Source organism: Garra rufa, chromosome 13, assembly GCF_049309525.1.
Source record: "Garra rufa chromosome 13, GarRuf1.0, whole genome shotgun sequence".
In the NCBI taxonomy this organism is placed as follows: Eukaryota; Metazoa; Chordata; class Actinopteri; order Cypriniformes; family Cyprinidae; genus Garra; species Garra rufa.
Genome location: NC_133373.1, coordinates 8087760 through 8104237, shown reverse-complemented (window position 1 = coordinate 8104237; position 16478 = coordinate 8087760). Strand labels below are relative to the sequence as shown.

Here is a 16478-nt window from a genome sequence, read left to right as displayed (position 1 = left end):
TGGGAGGAAAATATATATTTCCATGCTTTTCTCTTGCAGTTATATCGTATATAAAAATATTAATATTTGAATACAGAATTAAATTATTTAAATAACTGAAACGATCTGCCAGCAGGTGGCAGCAAGAATTATATCATTAATTTGATTCGTTCGAACCGCTGGTTCACTCAGAATAAGTGAGCTGTTTTTATGAATGGGAAATTGAATCATTTCACTAGATTCGTTTAAAAATGCACGTTCATTCATAAACGCTCAGAGGCTCAGATGTGACTTTTTTCAGGCTACTTTTGACCACGAAATAGAGCAAAATTAGGCAATAGTGTTATAGTCAGACAATAACTTCTTTTTTAACTGCCTTAAAAAATATTAAAAGCTGTTACTCATCTTGGATCGCAATATCACAAAGCTCTATTATAATCAACAACGCTCGCTATACTGTACAATCAGTCTCTTATTTACACTCTCTCTACACTTTGTTTCTGAAAGGATTCGTCAGATATGTCCGTGATATATTACTCTACGTTGTAAAAACACGTAGAAACCTTTGAAGATCCCCTGAGCGCAACACAAATATGCTGATCGGGTCCGGCTAACAAGAAGCTAATCATATCCCTTTAGTCAGTTTAGTGGCTCACATTATTTTTTTCCGTGCCTTTCTGAAAACAAATATATCAGTGTTTCTAATATGGTGAATGCGCGGGGGAGGTTCTGAGCCCATTCGGAACAGCTGGAGCCCAGAGAGGAGCCGTCAGCGGATATTAAAGAGAATTTCATTCAAACAAATCGATGTAAACTACACATTCGAGTTAATCGATATAAAATGGATTTATCGCCCAGCCCTAGTTCTAGGGATGATTATCTTATCAATAGCGCGCCGGAAAAAATAATAAAAACAAACGGAACTTGTTTTTCGGTTCAAATACTATACCAGGCTTTCATTGGTCCGTTAAGAAGAGATATTTTTATTGGCTACCGAAATGTCGGTCAGTGGTTAAAATATAATATTCAAATTGCAGTACTCTGTAACGAATTGTGATTTTAAAAGTAATTAAGTAAATTACTCAGGTTAATTTGTACTCAAGTACAAGTAAAATTACAGACTTAAAATTATACTCATGAAAGTACAAATACCCAAAAAATGTACTTAATTACAGTAACGTGAGTAGTTGTAATTCGTTACCTCCACCACTGCTAACGAATAAGTACTAGTAACTTTACAAATAGACACTAATACCTAAGAATAAGCACTGTAGTAACTAATGAATAAGTACTACTTAATAGAAAAGATACTGATTTTTTTATTTTTTTTTTAAAGTACTATAGGATAAAGTGAAAAATAGATACTAGTTTGGTTTAAGTTTAAATGTTAAAATGGCTTGCCATAGTATGTGCAATCTGGTTAGATAGCTGGAAACAGTTTTTCCATTCTGTTGAGCCAAAACAACTAAATTCTCTCTCTCTGTGTGTGTGTGTGTGTGTGTGTGTGTGTGCTTGAAATGATAATATAAACATGGTTTACTGGGTGTCACGTGAAACAAGGGAGGTCTGGGTCCAAAAGCAGGTTAGGAGATTTATTAACAAAACACAAATAAACAAACCAAAAAAGGCCAACACGGCACAATCAAACATAAACTGAACAAAACAAGAAACACGGTCAAGAGCCAAGAACTATAATCCAAAATACACAGAAACAAACCATACAGAAAACAATGCAGCCAGAAAGAGTAGTGGGAAATGAGGGTTCTTATAGAAATGTCCAAATGGTGAACAGCTGTGAGTGAATCAGTGTTAATGACAAAACAGACGTGAATGCTTAGGAAGTGCTGTGCAGGGAAGGGAAAACAGTGACCTCAGGTGGCTGAGGGAAGCCCCACAGCCCAGATCGTGACAGTACCCCCTCTCAAGGGAACGGCTTCCAGACGTTCCCAAAATAAAAACATAACATTTGGAGGGAGGAGGAACGGTGGAAGGTGTATCAGGGGGAGGGATGGCGGGCCAGGCCCGTGCAGCGGAGAAACGTGGGTGGACACTGCCGCCAGAGAAATGTGAGCTGACCTCGCCGCCAGTGGAACGTCCGCGGGCCCCGCAGCCAGAGGAATGCGAGCTGGCCCTGCAGCCAGGGGAACAGGAACAGAGAGTGCGGTCACCGCCACGTCCCGAACAGAGAGAACGGCCACCGCCGCGTCCGGAACAGAGAGAGCGGTCACCGCCGCGTCCGGAACAGAGAGAGCGGCCTCCGCCGCGTCCGGAACAGAGAGAGCGGCCTCCGCCGCGTCCGGAACAGAGAGAGCGGCCACCGCCGCGTCCGGAACAGAGAGAGCGGCCTCCGCCGCGTCCGGAACAGAGAGAGCGGCCTCCGCCGCGTCCGGAACAGAGAGAGCGGTCACCGCCGCGTCTGGAACAGAGATAGCGGTCACTGCCGCGTCCGGAACAGAGATAGCGGTCACTGCCGCGTCCGGAACAGAGAGCGCGGTCACCGCCGCATCAGGATCGGAGATAGCGGTCACCGCCGCGTCCGGAACAGAGAGAGTGGAAGCCGCCGCCTTCCCACGAAACTCTGTCTCCACCCCCACCGCAAAGAAGGGGCGTCTTCGCATCTCCTCGGCGACACAGGCATCCATCGCCAGGCAGGCGTAGATGTAATCGAAGCGTGCTGCCGACGCCGCCTCAAAGGACATCCCCTCTGTCTTGGGAGCAGAGGGGAATGTCGCCGCCCCGACCGCCGCCTGAAAAAAAAAGTTCTTCCCCGCTGGACCCATTGTGGCTGGCTGCATTCTGTCACGTGAAACAAGGGAGGTCTGGGTCCAAAAGCAGGTTAGGAGATTTATTAACAAAACACAAATAAACATAAACCAAAAAAGGCCAACACGGCACAATCAAACATAAACTGAACAAAACAAGAAACACGGTCAAGAGCCAAGAACTATAATCCAAAATACACAGAAACAAACCATACAGAAAACAATGCAGCCAGAAAGAGTAGTGGGAAATGAGGGTTCTTATAGAAATGTCCAAATGGTGAACAGCTGTGAGTGAATCAGTGTTAATGACAAAACAGACGTGAATGCTTAGGAAGTGCTGTGCAGGGAAGGGAAAACAGTGACCTCAGGTGGCTGAGGGAAGCCCCACAGCCCAGATCGTGACACTGGGACACTTCCTATGTGTCCTCATCAGTGTTGGGTAAGTTACTCTTAGAAAGAAAATAATACTAGGTATTACTTACATCTGTGTGATACAGCAGTGTAATTAGATTGGATTTCAATAAGCAAATAAAAAGAAAAGTTTAGGATTGGATCATTATTGGAGTGATTAATGCTTTTGGCATGTTATGTTTTGTAATAGTTCTTTAAACCCTAACAGATGATTTTTATTTTTCAAAAACCATGTTGAAAGACATATTCCTTTATTTTAATGCCAAGGTTCACTGGGCTCAGATTGTGAAAGAGCAATTCAGCGAGCATGAGGAATCATTTTCACAGATGCGTTCCAGATCTCAGCCCTTATGTAAAGCTTTTTGGATGTCCTGGGGCCTTATTTATAAAACTTTCTTACGCACTGATTTGATCTTAGAGTGTTCGTACGATCAAATCCACGTCAAAGTACAGATTTATAAAAACCGTCTTTGACGTGGGAAAGTACTTATCTCCACGTCAGGTTCCAGCTTGGCGTACGACCGTTTCCTTGTGGTAATGCCTGGTATTGCAGATAGTTCAGCCTCACTATAATTTGATTTCTTGCGCTCCTTTTTACTTGCCATTGTCACAGAGTTTTTGCTTTAGGAATGAGCTCATTTTATATGTTAATTAATTAAGCAGGGGCGTTTCGACGGCGGAACATTCAGCTGCACACAATTCCACGATTATTTGTGATTTATAACCGAATGACTGGCGTAGGCTATGCATGGATTTCGTGGTACGTTCGTTTTCTCTGAATCGCTCTTACGATCAAATCAGAAAAGTTCTTAGATAAAATCAAGGATGGTTTCTACGCAAGTCTTTATAAATGAGGCCCCAGGAATCGATTTTACCAGCACCATGTTTAAAAATCAATGCAACTCTTAATGGAAATAAATGTGATGCTGCATAAAGTTGTTGAAACAATTCCAAAACAAATTCACAAAGTTATCAATGCTAAAGGCAGTCTAACAAATAACTCCAGCATCTCAAAAAGACTATAAATGGGGTTAAGGACTCTGTGGTTGCCAGTCTTTCACAATTTGAGCCTGATGAATCTTGGCATTGTCACCTAACCTTATCTGTGGTAACACTTTAATACCAGGACAGCACTGTAGGACGCTTTGTCCCATCCCAATATTCAGATATGATGATATATTTATTTCATAAGAATAATATTTTAATATATGTTTCTGATTACTTTCTGCTTTCAGAAGGCCTCGATGAAGAAATCTGTGAAGAAGTCATTGGCATTCAAGGCACAGCTGATGAAGAGCCCAAGGAACAATGTCAGAAACAAAAGCACAAAGTGAAAATACCAAAAAATATTAAAATGAAAAACATTGTAAAACACAGAAAGAATTCAAAATCTGAAGCTTCACTCATCACTGAAAAACTGTTAGGTAAAATATCACAGTGTGTTGTAAATTGTAATGCTTGTAAATGAAAGAAAACAAGTTTCTTGTTATCTTCCAATTTCTGATTTTTACTTTAGAAGTGAACCTCGATGCCATTGAAGGCATAGCAGATTCTCCTGATCCTGAAGCAGAATGTGTGAAACAAAAAATCAGAGTCAAATTATCAGAAACAATGAAAATTCTTGATTTCAAGAAACGGCAGAAGAATCCAAAATCCACTGAAACTCCATCAGGTAAAGTACAGTTGGTAGAAAAAAAGTACTCTAAACATAAAAAAGTCAATTATTTGTTTGTAATAATTTGTTTTACAATTAGAACAATGACAGTGTAAATGCAATTAATACATTTGGTTTTTATTTCATGCTTGATATGTTCCTCTCAACGTTTAAATGTGACCCTGGACCACAAAAAAAACAGTCATAAGGGACCCTTTTTCTGAATTAGTTTTGCATTGATATGGTTTGTTAGGATAGGACAATATTTGGACAAGATACAACTATTTAAAATTCTGGAATCTGAGGGTGCAAAAAAAAATCAAAAATATTGAGAAGATTGCCTTTAAAGTTGTCTAAATGAAGTTCTTAGCAATGCATATTACTAAGTTTTGATGTATTTATGAAAGAAAATTAGAAAATATCTTCATGGAACTTGATCTTAAATTAATATTCAAATACTTTTTTGCATAAAAGAAAAATTGATAACTACTACGATTGCTACAAATATACTTGTACTACTTAGGACTGGTTGTGTGGTCCATGGTCACAAATGGATCTTTAAATATGAAAATGTATAATGTAGCTGATATATGTCACTATATTAAAGGTTGCTATACTATACACATGAGAATTAGCAGGAGCTAAGAATCAGTTTTCAAAAATTAAGTTAATATAATGTAATTATATAATGTAGTGGAGCTGGATTTCAGTGGGAACCTTGAGCAGAATCGTTTGGCTGAAGCACAGCAGCAGCTGATGGAAGCTGAGGAACGTCTCTACAATTTAAAAGAAGTGGACTGGGCAGAAGATGAGGAAGACAAGCTGAATACAGACTATGAGATCTTTATTTTGCGACTGAGATTGATCATCCATGACTCTTTTAGTGAGGACAACAAGGAGACACTCAAGAGTGCTTTGATTTCTATACTTAAAGAGGAGGCACAGGACAGACGCTGGGCGGAAGTGGATCAACGTCCCATATGGAGGCCTACAAGGTGCAGACACATCCATGACACATCACTCAAGATTATCGTTGAGGGACGAATGAAAAATGCAGATGAAAAGGAGAATAAAGCAGACAACCTGTCTACCTCCTTAAAGAAAGAGGTGTGCCGAATGGGCAAACAAGTGCAGGAAGACCTTCTCAGAGTGGTCCGAAATCTGAGAGAGTGTTACCCACCAGACTTTGACATCTGCAGGACGTATGCTCAGCTCTACCATCAAGCCTTTTCCACCAGACTCCAAGAGCTTGTCAGATCTGAAATCAGTTGTGAAGATTGTCTCTACATATTGAGTTGGATTGTGGAGTACTACCCAAAGTAAGGGCTAGTAAATGACATTTGTTTTTCCAAATCATGTTTCAGAAGTTTCAGAAATGTTAATGTTCTGTAATGGGTTTTTTTTCTTAGAGATGTATTAAAGCATAAGGAGCTTGAGGAGCACATCAACAGTTCATCACTTGGACCTCTGTTACCTGAAGAAGATCTTCGGAGATTAGAGGAACAGTACTTCTCTTACAAAGAGGTGATTCATATCTGGTGTAGATACAATGTTGATGTTCTTCTCATGTTTTAGTTTATAATTCCTGTTGCTTGTTTTCTCTCATCAGAACGAGGTTAGAAAGTGGTTATGCACTGCTTTTGAGAAGGAAGAGAAAAAATGGATTGACGGCATCGAACCAGAGCTAATGGATGGATACTACTTCAGTAACCTTGCTGTAGATGTTTTACCAGTAGGTTATGAGCTCTACAGACTCTCTAAGATTATTACAAGTTACGATCCTCAAACTGAGTCTCAAGCATTTTTCTTATAGATTCTTGATGGGGCTGTAAAAGATGTCAACACACTTTTGAGCTGTGAAGGTAAAGCCTGGAATCTTCTAAACCAGCTGGACAGCTTTCTTCTTAGGTGGATAACTAGTCACTATCATTAGGCGTGTTTCCATTACAGATTTACGCAAAACTGGTGATATTTTATAAATGTCGATTAAGAAGTATTGCGAAATGACGGCATTTCCATTAACCAATGTTATGCGACTAAAACGTAAATTTTTCCTCGCGATAAGTCAAGGCAATAGATTTTTGGACAATTTTGGCTATATTTAATCAAATGTGACCTGTAAATTTGGGAGAAAAAAATTTCTATCGCTGTTTTGCGAAATATTCCTTTTTCGAATTGCCAGAAAAACCACCTCATGCGAGCGCGAAAACTTTTTTGCGACATATGGGAGTTTTTGCGCAATTGACCCGTTTCCATTAGGCATATTTTCAATTCGCAATTTTATTTTGCGCAGTTTAAGGGGTAATGGAAACGCAGCTATTGTCACATTCTCACTTAAGTACAATCGTAAGACTGACGTGCTTTCTCTTTTTTTTTTCAATGGCAGCCATAAGACAAGTCTGGAGGAACTTATCAACAAACACAAAAAACAAGAAAACATTTATAAAATTCTTAGTGCAACTCTGGTCAATATTTTCCAGTTTAGGTAAGTTTGACTGAGAAATGTGTTTTTTTCCCTTATTGCAGCAGTTCTAAAAAGTGTACATACATTTTATTTCATATAAACTAGAGCTCTGTGTTAACTGTTAACATGTTACAAGTCTTCTGTCCTTATTACACTTAAACTTTACCAACTATTATTTCTCTAAATCCTCAGGGATTATGTACGAAAACCAGAACATCCTTTATCAGAGGACACCAGAACAACTTGCCTGTCCACATTAGCAGATGTCCAAAACATTTGTCACAAATACTTCCTCAGCCGTATTCACACAGACCTAAAGGTATGGTTACTTTACTTATTTACCTGAAGATACTGTCCCAAACAACATTTTCCATCTCATAACAATCTCAAAACACTTTTAATGAAATGTAGCCAAAAGGAATACACAAACCAGTATTTAGCAGCAAGACCGAACACAAACTAAAGATACAGAAGGCTAGAAAAAGTGGTGAAAATGGCCAGTGGCATACTTTTCAGGAGCACTAATGCTTCTACTTAAAAAAATAGGAACACCTTCAATGACAGAAATTAACCTTCTCATTATAAGATGATATTTGACCCGACCTTTGTAATGCCTTTTTTTAACTTTAGTAAATGCATTTCATAGTGTGTGCCAAAAAATTTAGTTTTATAAAGTTTTATCAAACATTTTAATTACACAAATCATTTAAAATATGAAGATACAATCAGGAAGAATAAGTTACCAGTAAAATTAAATCAGCATCAACAATTTTGCATGGCACGGAACAGCACCAATGTGGAATATAGACTTTTTATCAAGACTCAGAGGTTGCATTAAGGAAGGAAGGAAGGAAAGAACATGACATGTGGTATGGTGTGGTGGTGATTCATATTTGGAATTTGTGCCCTAAGTGCACACACTCAGTAGTACTGGGGAAGTGCTTTCTCTGAACACCACAAAAAAGTTAACCTATCAAAATAAACCACGTAACATATTTAATAAAGGTGTATCAATGCACATTCCCCACGGCACGCCAAGTTTTATTTATTTTTTAATAATGTGAAATGGCAGAGCGCAACAACGCTGTCTGAAGTACTGTAGCTGCTCACTTAAACAATCTTACTTGTTTCAATCTTCTCAATCATGGTGATATCAGTGCCCTTAACGATGTTATAATAAAGAGGAGGAGTCAGATGACTGAGACACTTAGCTTCAGAGGCAGAGCGCATTTAGGCAACGCCCATACCAGGGGTGGGGGGCGGGTCAAACCAACGCTCTCCATTGACTTTGTATTGCAGGGAGTGGACTCCTTGTCATGTCCTTCTGACCTGTAACATAAAACAGAACAATGTCTAAAACATTGTCAATATCAAAAACAATTGAAGTTACAAACTTTTTTAAACCTTTAACTTTAAAATTTCTCTCAGATGACTTGGCTTTTGATTTTATTATAGGAATGTCTTTCCAGGGCCAACACAGTCCTCATTTATCTAAATAATGTGCTCTACTTTCTTTTAATATTAAAGGGATAGTTCACCCAAAAATGAAAATTTGATGTTTATCTGCTTACCCCCAATGCATCCAAGATGTAGGTTACTTTGTTTCCTCAGAAAAACACAAACGAAGATTTTTAACGAAAACCGGTGCAGTCTGCCAGCCTTATCATTGACCTGGATGGGCACCAGACCTTTAAAAGTAAACAAAAACATGCACAGACAAATCCAAATTACACCCCGCGGCTCGTGATGATACATTGATGTCTTAAGACACGAAACGATCGGTTTTTGTGAGAAACTGAACAGTATTTATATCATTTTTTACCTTTGATTCACAGCCACGTCCATCTGTCATGTGCACGAGTTTGGCATCAGTCACGTCAAATGAGCACGCGCTCTAGCGTAGAATACGCAAACGGCGTAAGCGATCTGTCGCATGTATACGACACTCATTGTTTACACAGTGCACAGAGATTGTGTGTGTATAGCGGCTATTCAAAATGGTAATTACTTGCGCGTATCCTGATTGTTTAAACCGATTTAAAGCTAAAAGATTACGTTAGTTTGCGCAAACTCATCCGGGACTTTTCACTGATTTCCCCTTACGACGTTTGCGTATTCTACGCCAGAGCGCGTGCTAATGTGACGTGACCATGGACGTGACTGATGCACATGACAGATGGACGTGGCTGTGTATCTAAGGTAAAAAATGATATAAATACTGTTCAGTTTCTCACAAAAACCGATCGTTTCGTGTCTTAGGACATCAATGTATCATCACAAGCCATAGGGTGTAATTTGGATTTGTCTGTGCATGTTTTTGTTTACTTTTAAAGGTCTGGTGCCCATTCACTACCATGATAAGGCTGGCAGACTGCACCGGTTTTCGTTAAAAATCTTCGTTTGTGTTTTTCTGAGGAAACAAAGTAACCTACATATTGGATGCATTGGGGGTAAGCAGATAAACATCAAATTTTCATTTTTGGGTGAACTATCCCTTTAACTTCTTAAATTAAATCTTACATTTTGGAAATAGGCCTAACTAAAATGTTTTTCTGCACAGCCGCTGTACTGTAAGCTGTGGACTCAAGCTTGGTTTGCTGGACATTGTGAGGTTGTGGAGGAGCTGGTGAAGGCGCTTGAGAATAACATGAACAATTTCAAAGAGCTCAAGCCTGACTGCAGAGAGGTCAGAACCACTTTTGAAGCAAATATCTTTCTTTCAGCACTGTAACATGGCAAGTTAGCATTTAAAAAATGTAATTTAAAAAACAAAAACAAAACAAATTCTAAAAAAAACCTTGTAAACATGTATACTCTCAGATTTGTTACTAATGTGGAATTTTTGGTATTGTTTTACAATTATGGGTATCTGAAGAGTGTGTGTCTGTGTGTTTATAGGAGCTACTGGCTGATCTGCATGGAGAAGTAATAGTTGAGTATGTGAGGCGAATGATGAAGAGAAAACTGAAACTGAAGGACGAAGAGCAGCAGGAAGCAGCTGCTGAGTTCCTCTGCGATGACAGCAATAAAATCTGCTCTGTGTTTGCCAAGGAGGTAAGATTCAGACCAACACATGCATATAAACTAGTGGTGGGCCGTTATCGGCGTTAACGTGCTGCGTTAACGTGAAACTCTTATCGTGCGATAAAAAAAATATCGCCGTTAATCTATTCTCAAATTTGGGTTGGGAGCTGGGTGTAAACTACGCAAGCTATGGTGACTTTCACCTTGATAGTTTAACGCGGATGTATACCGAAGACTATAGAATATGGTCGCGCGTTTAAGTCTCCTCCGCCAAAACACAGACGGGATCGAGTCGTCCTCCATTCATAAAAACCGAATCTACTATAGCGCGAAATGCCACGTAAATTCGTCGTTTTTTGGATTCATAAATCAAATGTTGGTCAGTCACTTAATTCAAATCGCGATATGGACTAGTGTATGTGAAAACTGAAATGCAAAAAGACCGTTTTAATATGAATCCGATATGTTCCGTTTGCCTAGCTGTATGTATGCATTGCAGAGAGGAGCTTTTACTACACGCATACTGAAACACACGTGACGCTCCCGGTAATTTTTGGCATTTTCATCTCACATGAACAGATAAACTCAATCTCCCAAACTGCTGTGAGTGTCACTTTTACCGTTTCATTTGAGAAAACTAGCATCATATCATACTGTATACACAGAAACTTCACGGCAACCTGTCAAAATAAAAGTACGGTGTAACATGTAATGGGCTGGGTAGGTGTTGACGTTAAAAAAACACAATCTAATAGGTAGAAAAAATAATTTCATTGTTAGTTAGTTAGTAAACACAAGTACATCTAATTTATTTTCATCAACAAATTATCATAGAACAGCTTTATGAGCTTTATGATCCAGACTTTAAGTCATTATTTGGGTAGCACACATATTCTGAATGCCTTCAGCAGAATTCAAATTAGCCATTTTAATCTAGATTAATCTAGATTAATTCCAAGATTTAATCTAGATTAATCTAGATTAAAAAAATTAATCTATGCCCACCCCTAATATAAACATATACTAACGTGCGACCAAAATGTGCATAGTGGAGTTTTCATTTACATTTAAACATTTTGAAAAAAATAATCTCTTGGCTTTTGCCTTCCTTGGATTCCTACTTCTGAAACCATTTGGAAAGACTCCTGGCTCTTAGTCATAAGGTTGTCATTATCTTTTCGGTTCTCAAAAAACTTTACATTTCTGTTCTCTGGAGTGTAATCTGAAGGTCACACTTTATTTTAAGGTCCAATTCTCAGTATTAACAAACCATAAACTACGACTTTTGCCTCAATAAACTCCTAAGGTTTAGGTAGTTAAAGCAGGGTTTCTGCAGATATGAACAAGTGAAATTTAAGACTTTTTAAGACCTTTTTAAGACCACCTTATATGAAATTTAAGACCTAAACCTGTAATGGAAATAGATATTATATTACATGCATATGTGATATTTAATGTGTTTAATGTAAAAAGTAAACAAAATTTCATGGCTGTCATAAATTAAATTTATTACTACGATATACAGTGAACTTTCCATATCAGCAGATACTTTTCCACACAAAATATCCCCATAAAAGACCACTAGAAATATCTGATGTAAAAAAAAAAATTCTGAAGCGATTTTTTTTTTTTTACTTTTGAAATGTATGCGTACCTTTGAAATTTATTTTATGAATTTATCAATAAATTCTAAATGGCTGTTAGCAGTGAGATTACATAATTTACACTGCAAAATTAAAAGTGAGATTAATGTTTTAAATACATTTATTGATTTATAAATATATATATTAGACGCAGTAACTTCCACAGAGGGAGAAAAAAATCTACAGTTGTTAGCAACTGGCCTTAGCCAAGCCCTATATTCAGTTTTTCCAAGCCCAGTATCGCTAAACTTGCACTTCCTCATAGCTAAAAAGTTAAATCCATTTGACTTCTGCGGTACAATCCGAGAGAGACTCGCGCCAATAACAGAAAGCTGATTGGCTATTGCATGCTGGTCTCATTTGTAGTTTAAATTCAGCAAATTATATTTGGAATAGTGAAATAAAGAACTACAACACCACGGAAACAACAAAAAGAGAATTTAAATGAGCATTAGAGGTAGCGTTACATGGACATCGGAAAAATAAGACCTGTGTAAAATTATTTAAGACCTAGAACAGCGAATTTAAGACTTTTTAAGGCCTAAAATTTTGATTTTTAAATTTTAGACTTTTTAAGACTTTTTAAGACCCCGCGGAAACCCTGTAAAGGATTAGTTCACTTCCGGAACAAAAATTTACAGATAATTCACTCACCGCTTTGCCATCCAAGATGTTCACAAATATTGAGTTAATATACAAATGTTCCATCAATAAGATGTTTTTAACTTCAAACCATTGTTTCTGGCTCTTCTATCCATAATATTGCTTTCTCCAGTAAAAAGCTGTCTCATCTGAATCAGGAGAGAAATATGAACGGATCAAGCACCATTTACAAATGAAAACAGTCCTAAACAAATATGTCAGTGGACTTGAGAGGACGACAAAGACCTTTTCACTGGAGGAAGCCTTATTATGGATTATGGATTTATATTTTGATCAGAAGCGATTATTTAAAATAACATTTACTGCGGAGGATCCATTGGTGAGCAAATTTTTGGGTGAACTATTGCCTTGATCAATGTTTTATCTTCTTTTAATAAAGTTTTGGTGTAATTATGTTTGTGTTTTATGTGTTTTCATTACAGTTGTTAACATGGTGAGACTGTGGGGTTAATTCATTCAAATGGTTTGGAAAATTGAAAATATAGGCTATGACCCTGGACCACAAATCCAGTCGTAAATCACACAAGTGTATTTGTAGCAATAGCCAAAAATACATTGTATGGCTCGAAAGTATTGATCCTTTTTTATGCCAAAAATTTGAACAACTTTAAAGATGATTTTCTAAATATTTAGATTTTTTTGGACCATCAGATTGCAGATTTTCAAAATGTTGTATCTCCTATCCTTCTATCCTATCCTAACAAACCATATATATCAATGTAAAACTTATTTATTCAGTTTTCAGACTTAAATGTAAAAACTGACCTTTATGACTAAGACCACATAGCTAAGACCGCTCGATCTTGCAGGTTTGCATTGTACAACATCAGAAAGATCAGGCCCTTCCTAACAGAGCATGCTACACAACTCCTCGTCCAGGCCCTGGTCATTTCCAGGCTGGACTACTGCAATGCTCTTTTAGCTGGTCTTCCAGCATGTACAACCAAGCCTCTACAAATGATTCAGAATGCAGCAGCACGACTGGTCTTCAATGAGCCCAAAAAGGCCCATGTTACACCTCTCTTCATATCCCTGCACTGGCTACCAGTTACAGCACGCATCAAATTCAAGACACTGATGCTGGCATATAGGACAGCCACCGGATCATCACCTGCCTACCTCCATTCACTACTACACATCTACACTCCTTCCAGAAGACTGAGATCCTCTAGTGAAAGACGCCTCATTGTACCACCACAGAGAGGTATTAAATCACTGTCCAGAACATTCTCGTTCAATGTCCCTGCCTGGTGGAATGATCTTCCCACCCCTATCCGGAATGCAGACTCCTTAACAGCTTTCAAACGACTGCTGAAAACCCATCTTTTTCGACACTATCTGACTCAATAAAAAAAAAAAAAAAAAAAAAAAAAAATCCTCCCTTCTAGCCTGTTTTTCCTCTCTTTCTTGATCTTCTCCTTCTAGCCTGCACTCTTCTAACAACGCCTGATATATGGTATTTTTTAACACTTCCTATGTTGATCTGCCTCCTTAGGATGAATCACTTGTTGTATTCCCAATTGTAAGTCGCTTTGGATAAAAGCGTCGGCTAAATGAATAAATGTAAATGTAAATGACTAGTTTTGCGGTTTATGTGCTTGACATGCTGACAGGAACACACAGTCATCTGGTACTATTATTTTAAACAATTTGACAATGAGTTATGTCCCTATTATATTCTCTGTTTGAAAGAGCCTATAATGAATTGTGGGAAAGCAGAGGGTAAATTACTATGTAACACAAACTGAGTTTTCTAAATCAAGTACCATTCTCTTCTCTAGGGATCCAGAGAGGAATGGCTCTGCCAAATTCTGCCCAAATTATCAGAGATTCTGAAACTGCAGGATCCTGGGAGTTTGCAACTTGAGATCGTTACTCTGGCAAGAGACTATCCTGACATTAGGTGAGTCTGAACTATAGAAACTAAAGCAATTTCTTATTTTCAGTCTCATTCTTTATACAAATATCTACTTAGAACCTATAGTTTCAGTATAGATATAGCGAAATGAAAGATAATCAATAATACAATATTTGTGTCGTCTCATCAATGATTGTTGTTGTCATTCTCTACTAGTGAGCAGCATGTTCTTGCTCTCCTAAACCTGAAGACCAACCTTTCAAGCTCAGATCTGCGAAAGATCAAAGGGTGTCTGAGTGAAAACAGAGGCACACTGGACACCGAGTCCTCTACGTCCTTCTTCTCTAAAGTAGTCGTCAAACGGAAATGCCCTGATAGATCTATAGCTATGTTAAACAACTGTGTTTCACACTGTGATACATAATCAGTATTGTGTGATGTAATAGTTACAATTAAGAAAACTTAGTGATATTACTCTGTTCTTCTCAACTGATTTGGCTTTGTTCTCCAAAGCTAAAGTCTACTGGACACTGTGTCCTCTACTTACGTCTTCTAAAGCACTTGTCACAAGAAAAATCATCTGAATGCCATGTTACATCTAGAGCTACAATGTTAAACAACTGTGATGCAAACTGTGATACAAAATCAGTATTATCCATCCATTCAGTATTCAATCAGTGTTATTTCCATACCACTTTAACCTCTGCAGGATCACAAGGAGCTGGAGTCTATTCCAGTGGGAGATACCCTAAACGCATGGCCAGTATTACAGTATTATGTCATGTAATATTTATTAATATAGTTTGATTGTTCTGATACAGTTTTTCTCAACTGATTTTAAACTATTCTCCAAAGTTAAGGTAAATAACACATTTTTTTTTAATTTATTTAATCAGTGACATTTTTGAATATGGTGAAATGGTTTTTTTGAGCAATGAATTTGTGTAAAACCAGTTGAGAAAACCTGTGAAATGTCAACAATCTAAATGGTACATTAAATGTGAAAAAAGGTGCATATATTTATTCTAATGTAAAGTGTTTTAGCTTTATTTTAATGCATGTTCATAGCTCTGAAAATAAAGACTTATTTTCAAAAACTATTTAAACATTCTGATGTAATGCACTTAATGTTTCATTATGCAGCAAGCCTTGGTTCACAATACAGTATCTACAGTAAATGTTATTTTAAACTAAAGAGACTTAGAGCTGCTCAGAAAATAGCATTTTGTTTTGTTTTACTTTTGCTGTCAATGTACAGTTGAAGTCAAAATGTACATACACCTTGCAGAATCTGCGAAATGTTATTTATTTGACCAAAATAAGAGGGATCATGCAAAATGCATTGTATTTTTTATTTAGTACTGACCTAAATAAGATATATCACATAAAATATGTTTACACATCTTCATTTTGTTCAAAGGTTTACACCCCTGGCTCTTAATGCATATTTTTTTTCCTTCTGGAGCATCAGTGAGTGATTGAACCTTCTGTAATAGCTGCATATGAATCTCTCAGTTGTCCTCAGTGTGAAAAGATGGATTTCAAAATCCTACAGTCATTGTTGGAAAGGGTGGAAATACACAAAAATGCTGAAAAACCAAATAATTTGTGGGAACTGAAGGATTTTTTTGAAGAACAGCTGGCAGTTTAACTGTTCAAGACAAACAAGAGACTCATGAACAACTATCACTAAACAAGAAACAGCTGTGGATCATTAAGATAACAACACACTATTAAGAATCAAGGGGATGTGAACTTTTGAACGGGGCCATTTTTTTAAATATAAATTCAACTATTTTCTCTTGTGGGCTATATGTAAACATATTTTATTTAAAATATCTTATTCAGGTCAGTACTAAATAAAAAAAACAACATGCAGTTTGTATGATAGTAAAATAATTTACCTTTCTGCAGATTCTGCAAGGTGCATGTAAACTTTTGACTTTAACTGTAGGTGTCTTTCATTTCCCTACAGTAAATAAAATGCTTACATTTGTCAGAGAGAATAATCCATTATTGC

General features: G+C 37.6%; 1 protein-coding gene across 1 annotated transcript in view; it reads left to right on the top strand.

The window, feature by feature from the left end:
* LOC141283584 (tumor necrosis factor alpha-induced protein 2-like) overlaps positions 1–15558 on the top strand; it is a 29178-nt gene extending 13620 nt beyond the window's left edge. Inside the window, exons 2-13 of the mRNA XM_073816882.1 lie at positions 4388–4576; positions 4669–4824; positions 5501–6125; positions 6216–6330; positions 6416–6538; positions 6620–6714; positions 7193–7291; positions 7463–7589; positions 9831–9956; positions 10169–10324; positions 14382–14503; positions 14675–15558. Of these exons, the coding sequence (XP_073672983.1) occupies positions 4388–4576; positions 4669–4824; positions 5501–6125; positions 6216–6330; positions 6416–6538; positions 6620–6714; positions 7193–7291; positions 7463–7589; positions 9831–9956; positions 10169–10324; positions 14382–14503; positions 14675–14882 (2141 nt within the window). The 3' untranslated portion in view covers positions 14883–15558. The remainder of the gene's footprint in view (positions 1–4387; positions 4577–4668; positions 4825–5500; positions 6126–6215; positions 6331–6415; positions 6539–6619; positions 6715–7192; positions 7292–7462; positions 7590–9830; positions 9957–10168; positions 10325–14381; positions 14504–14674) is intronic.
* Positions 15559–16478: the final 920 nt, after the last annotated feature.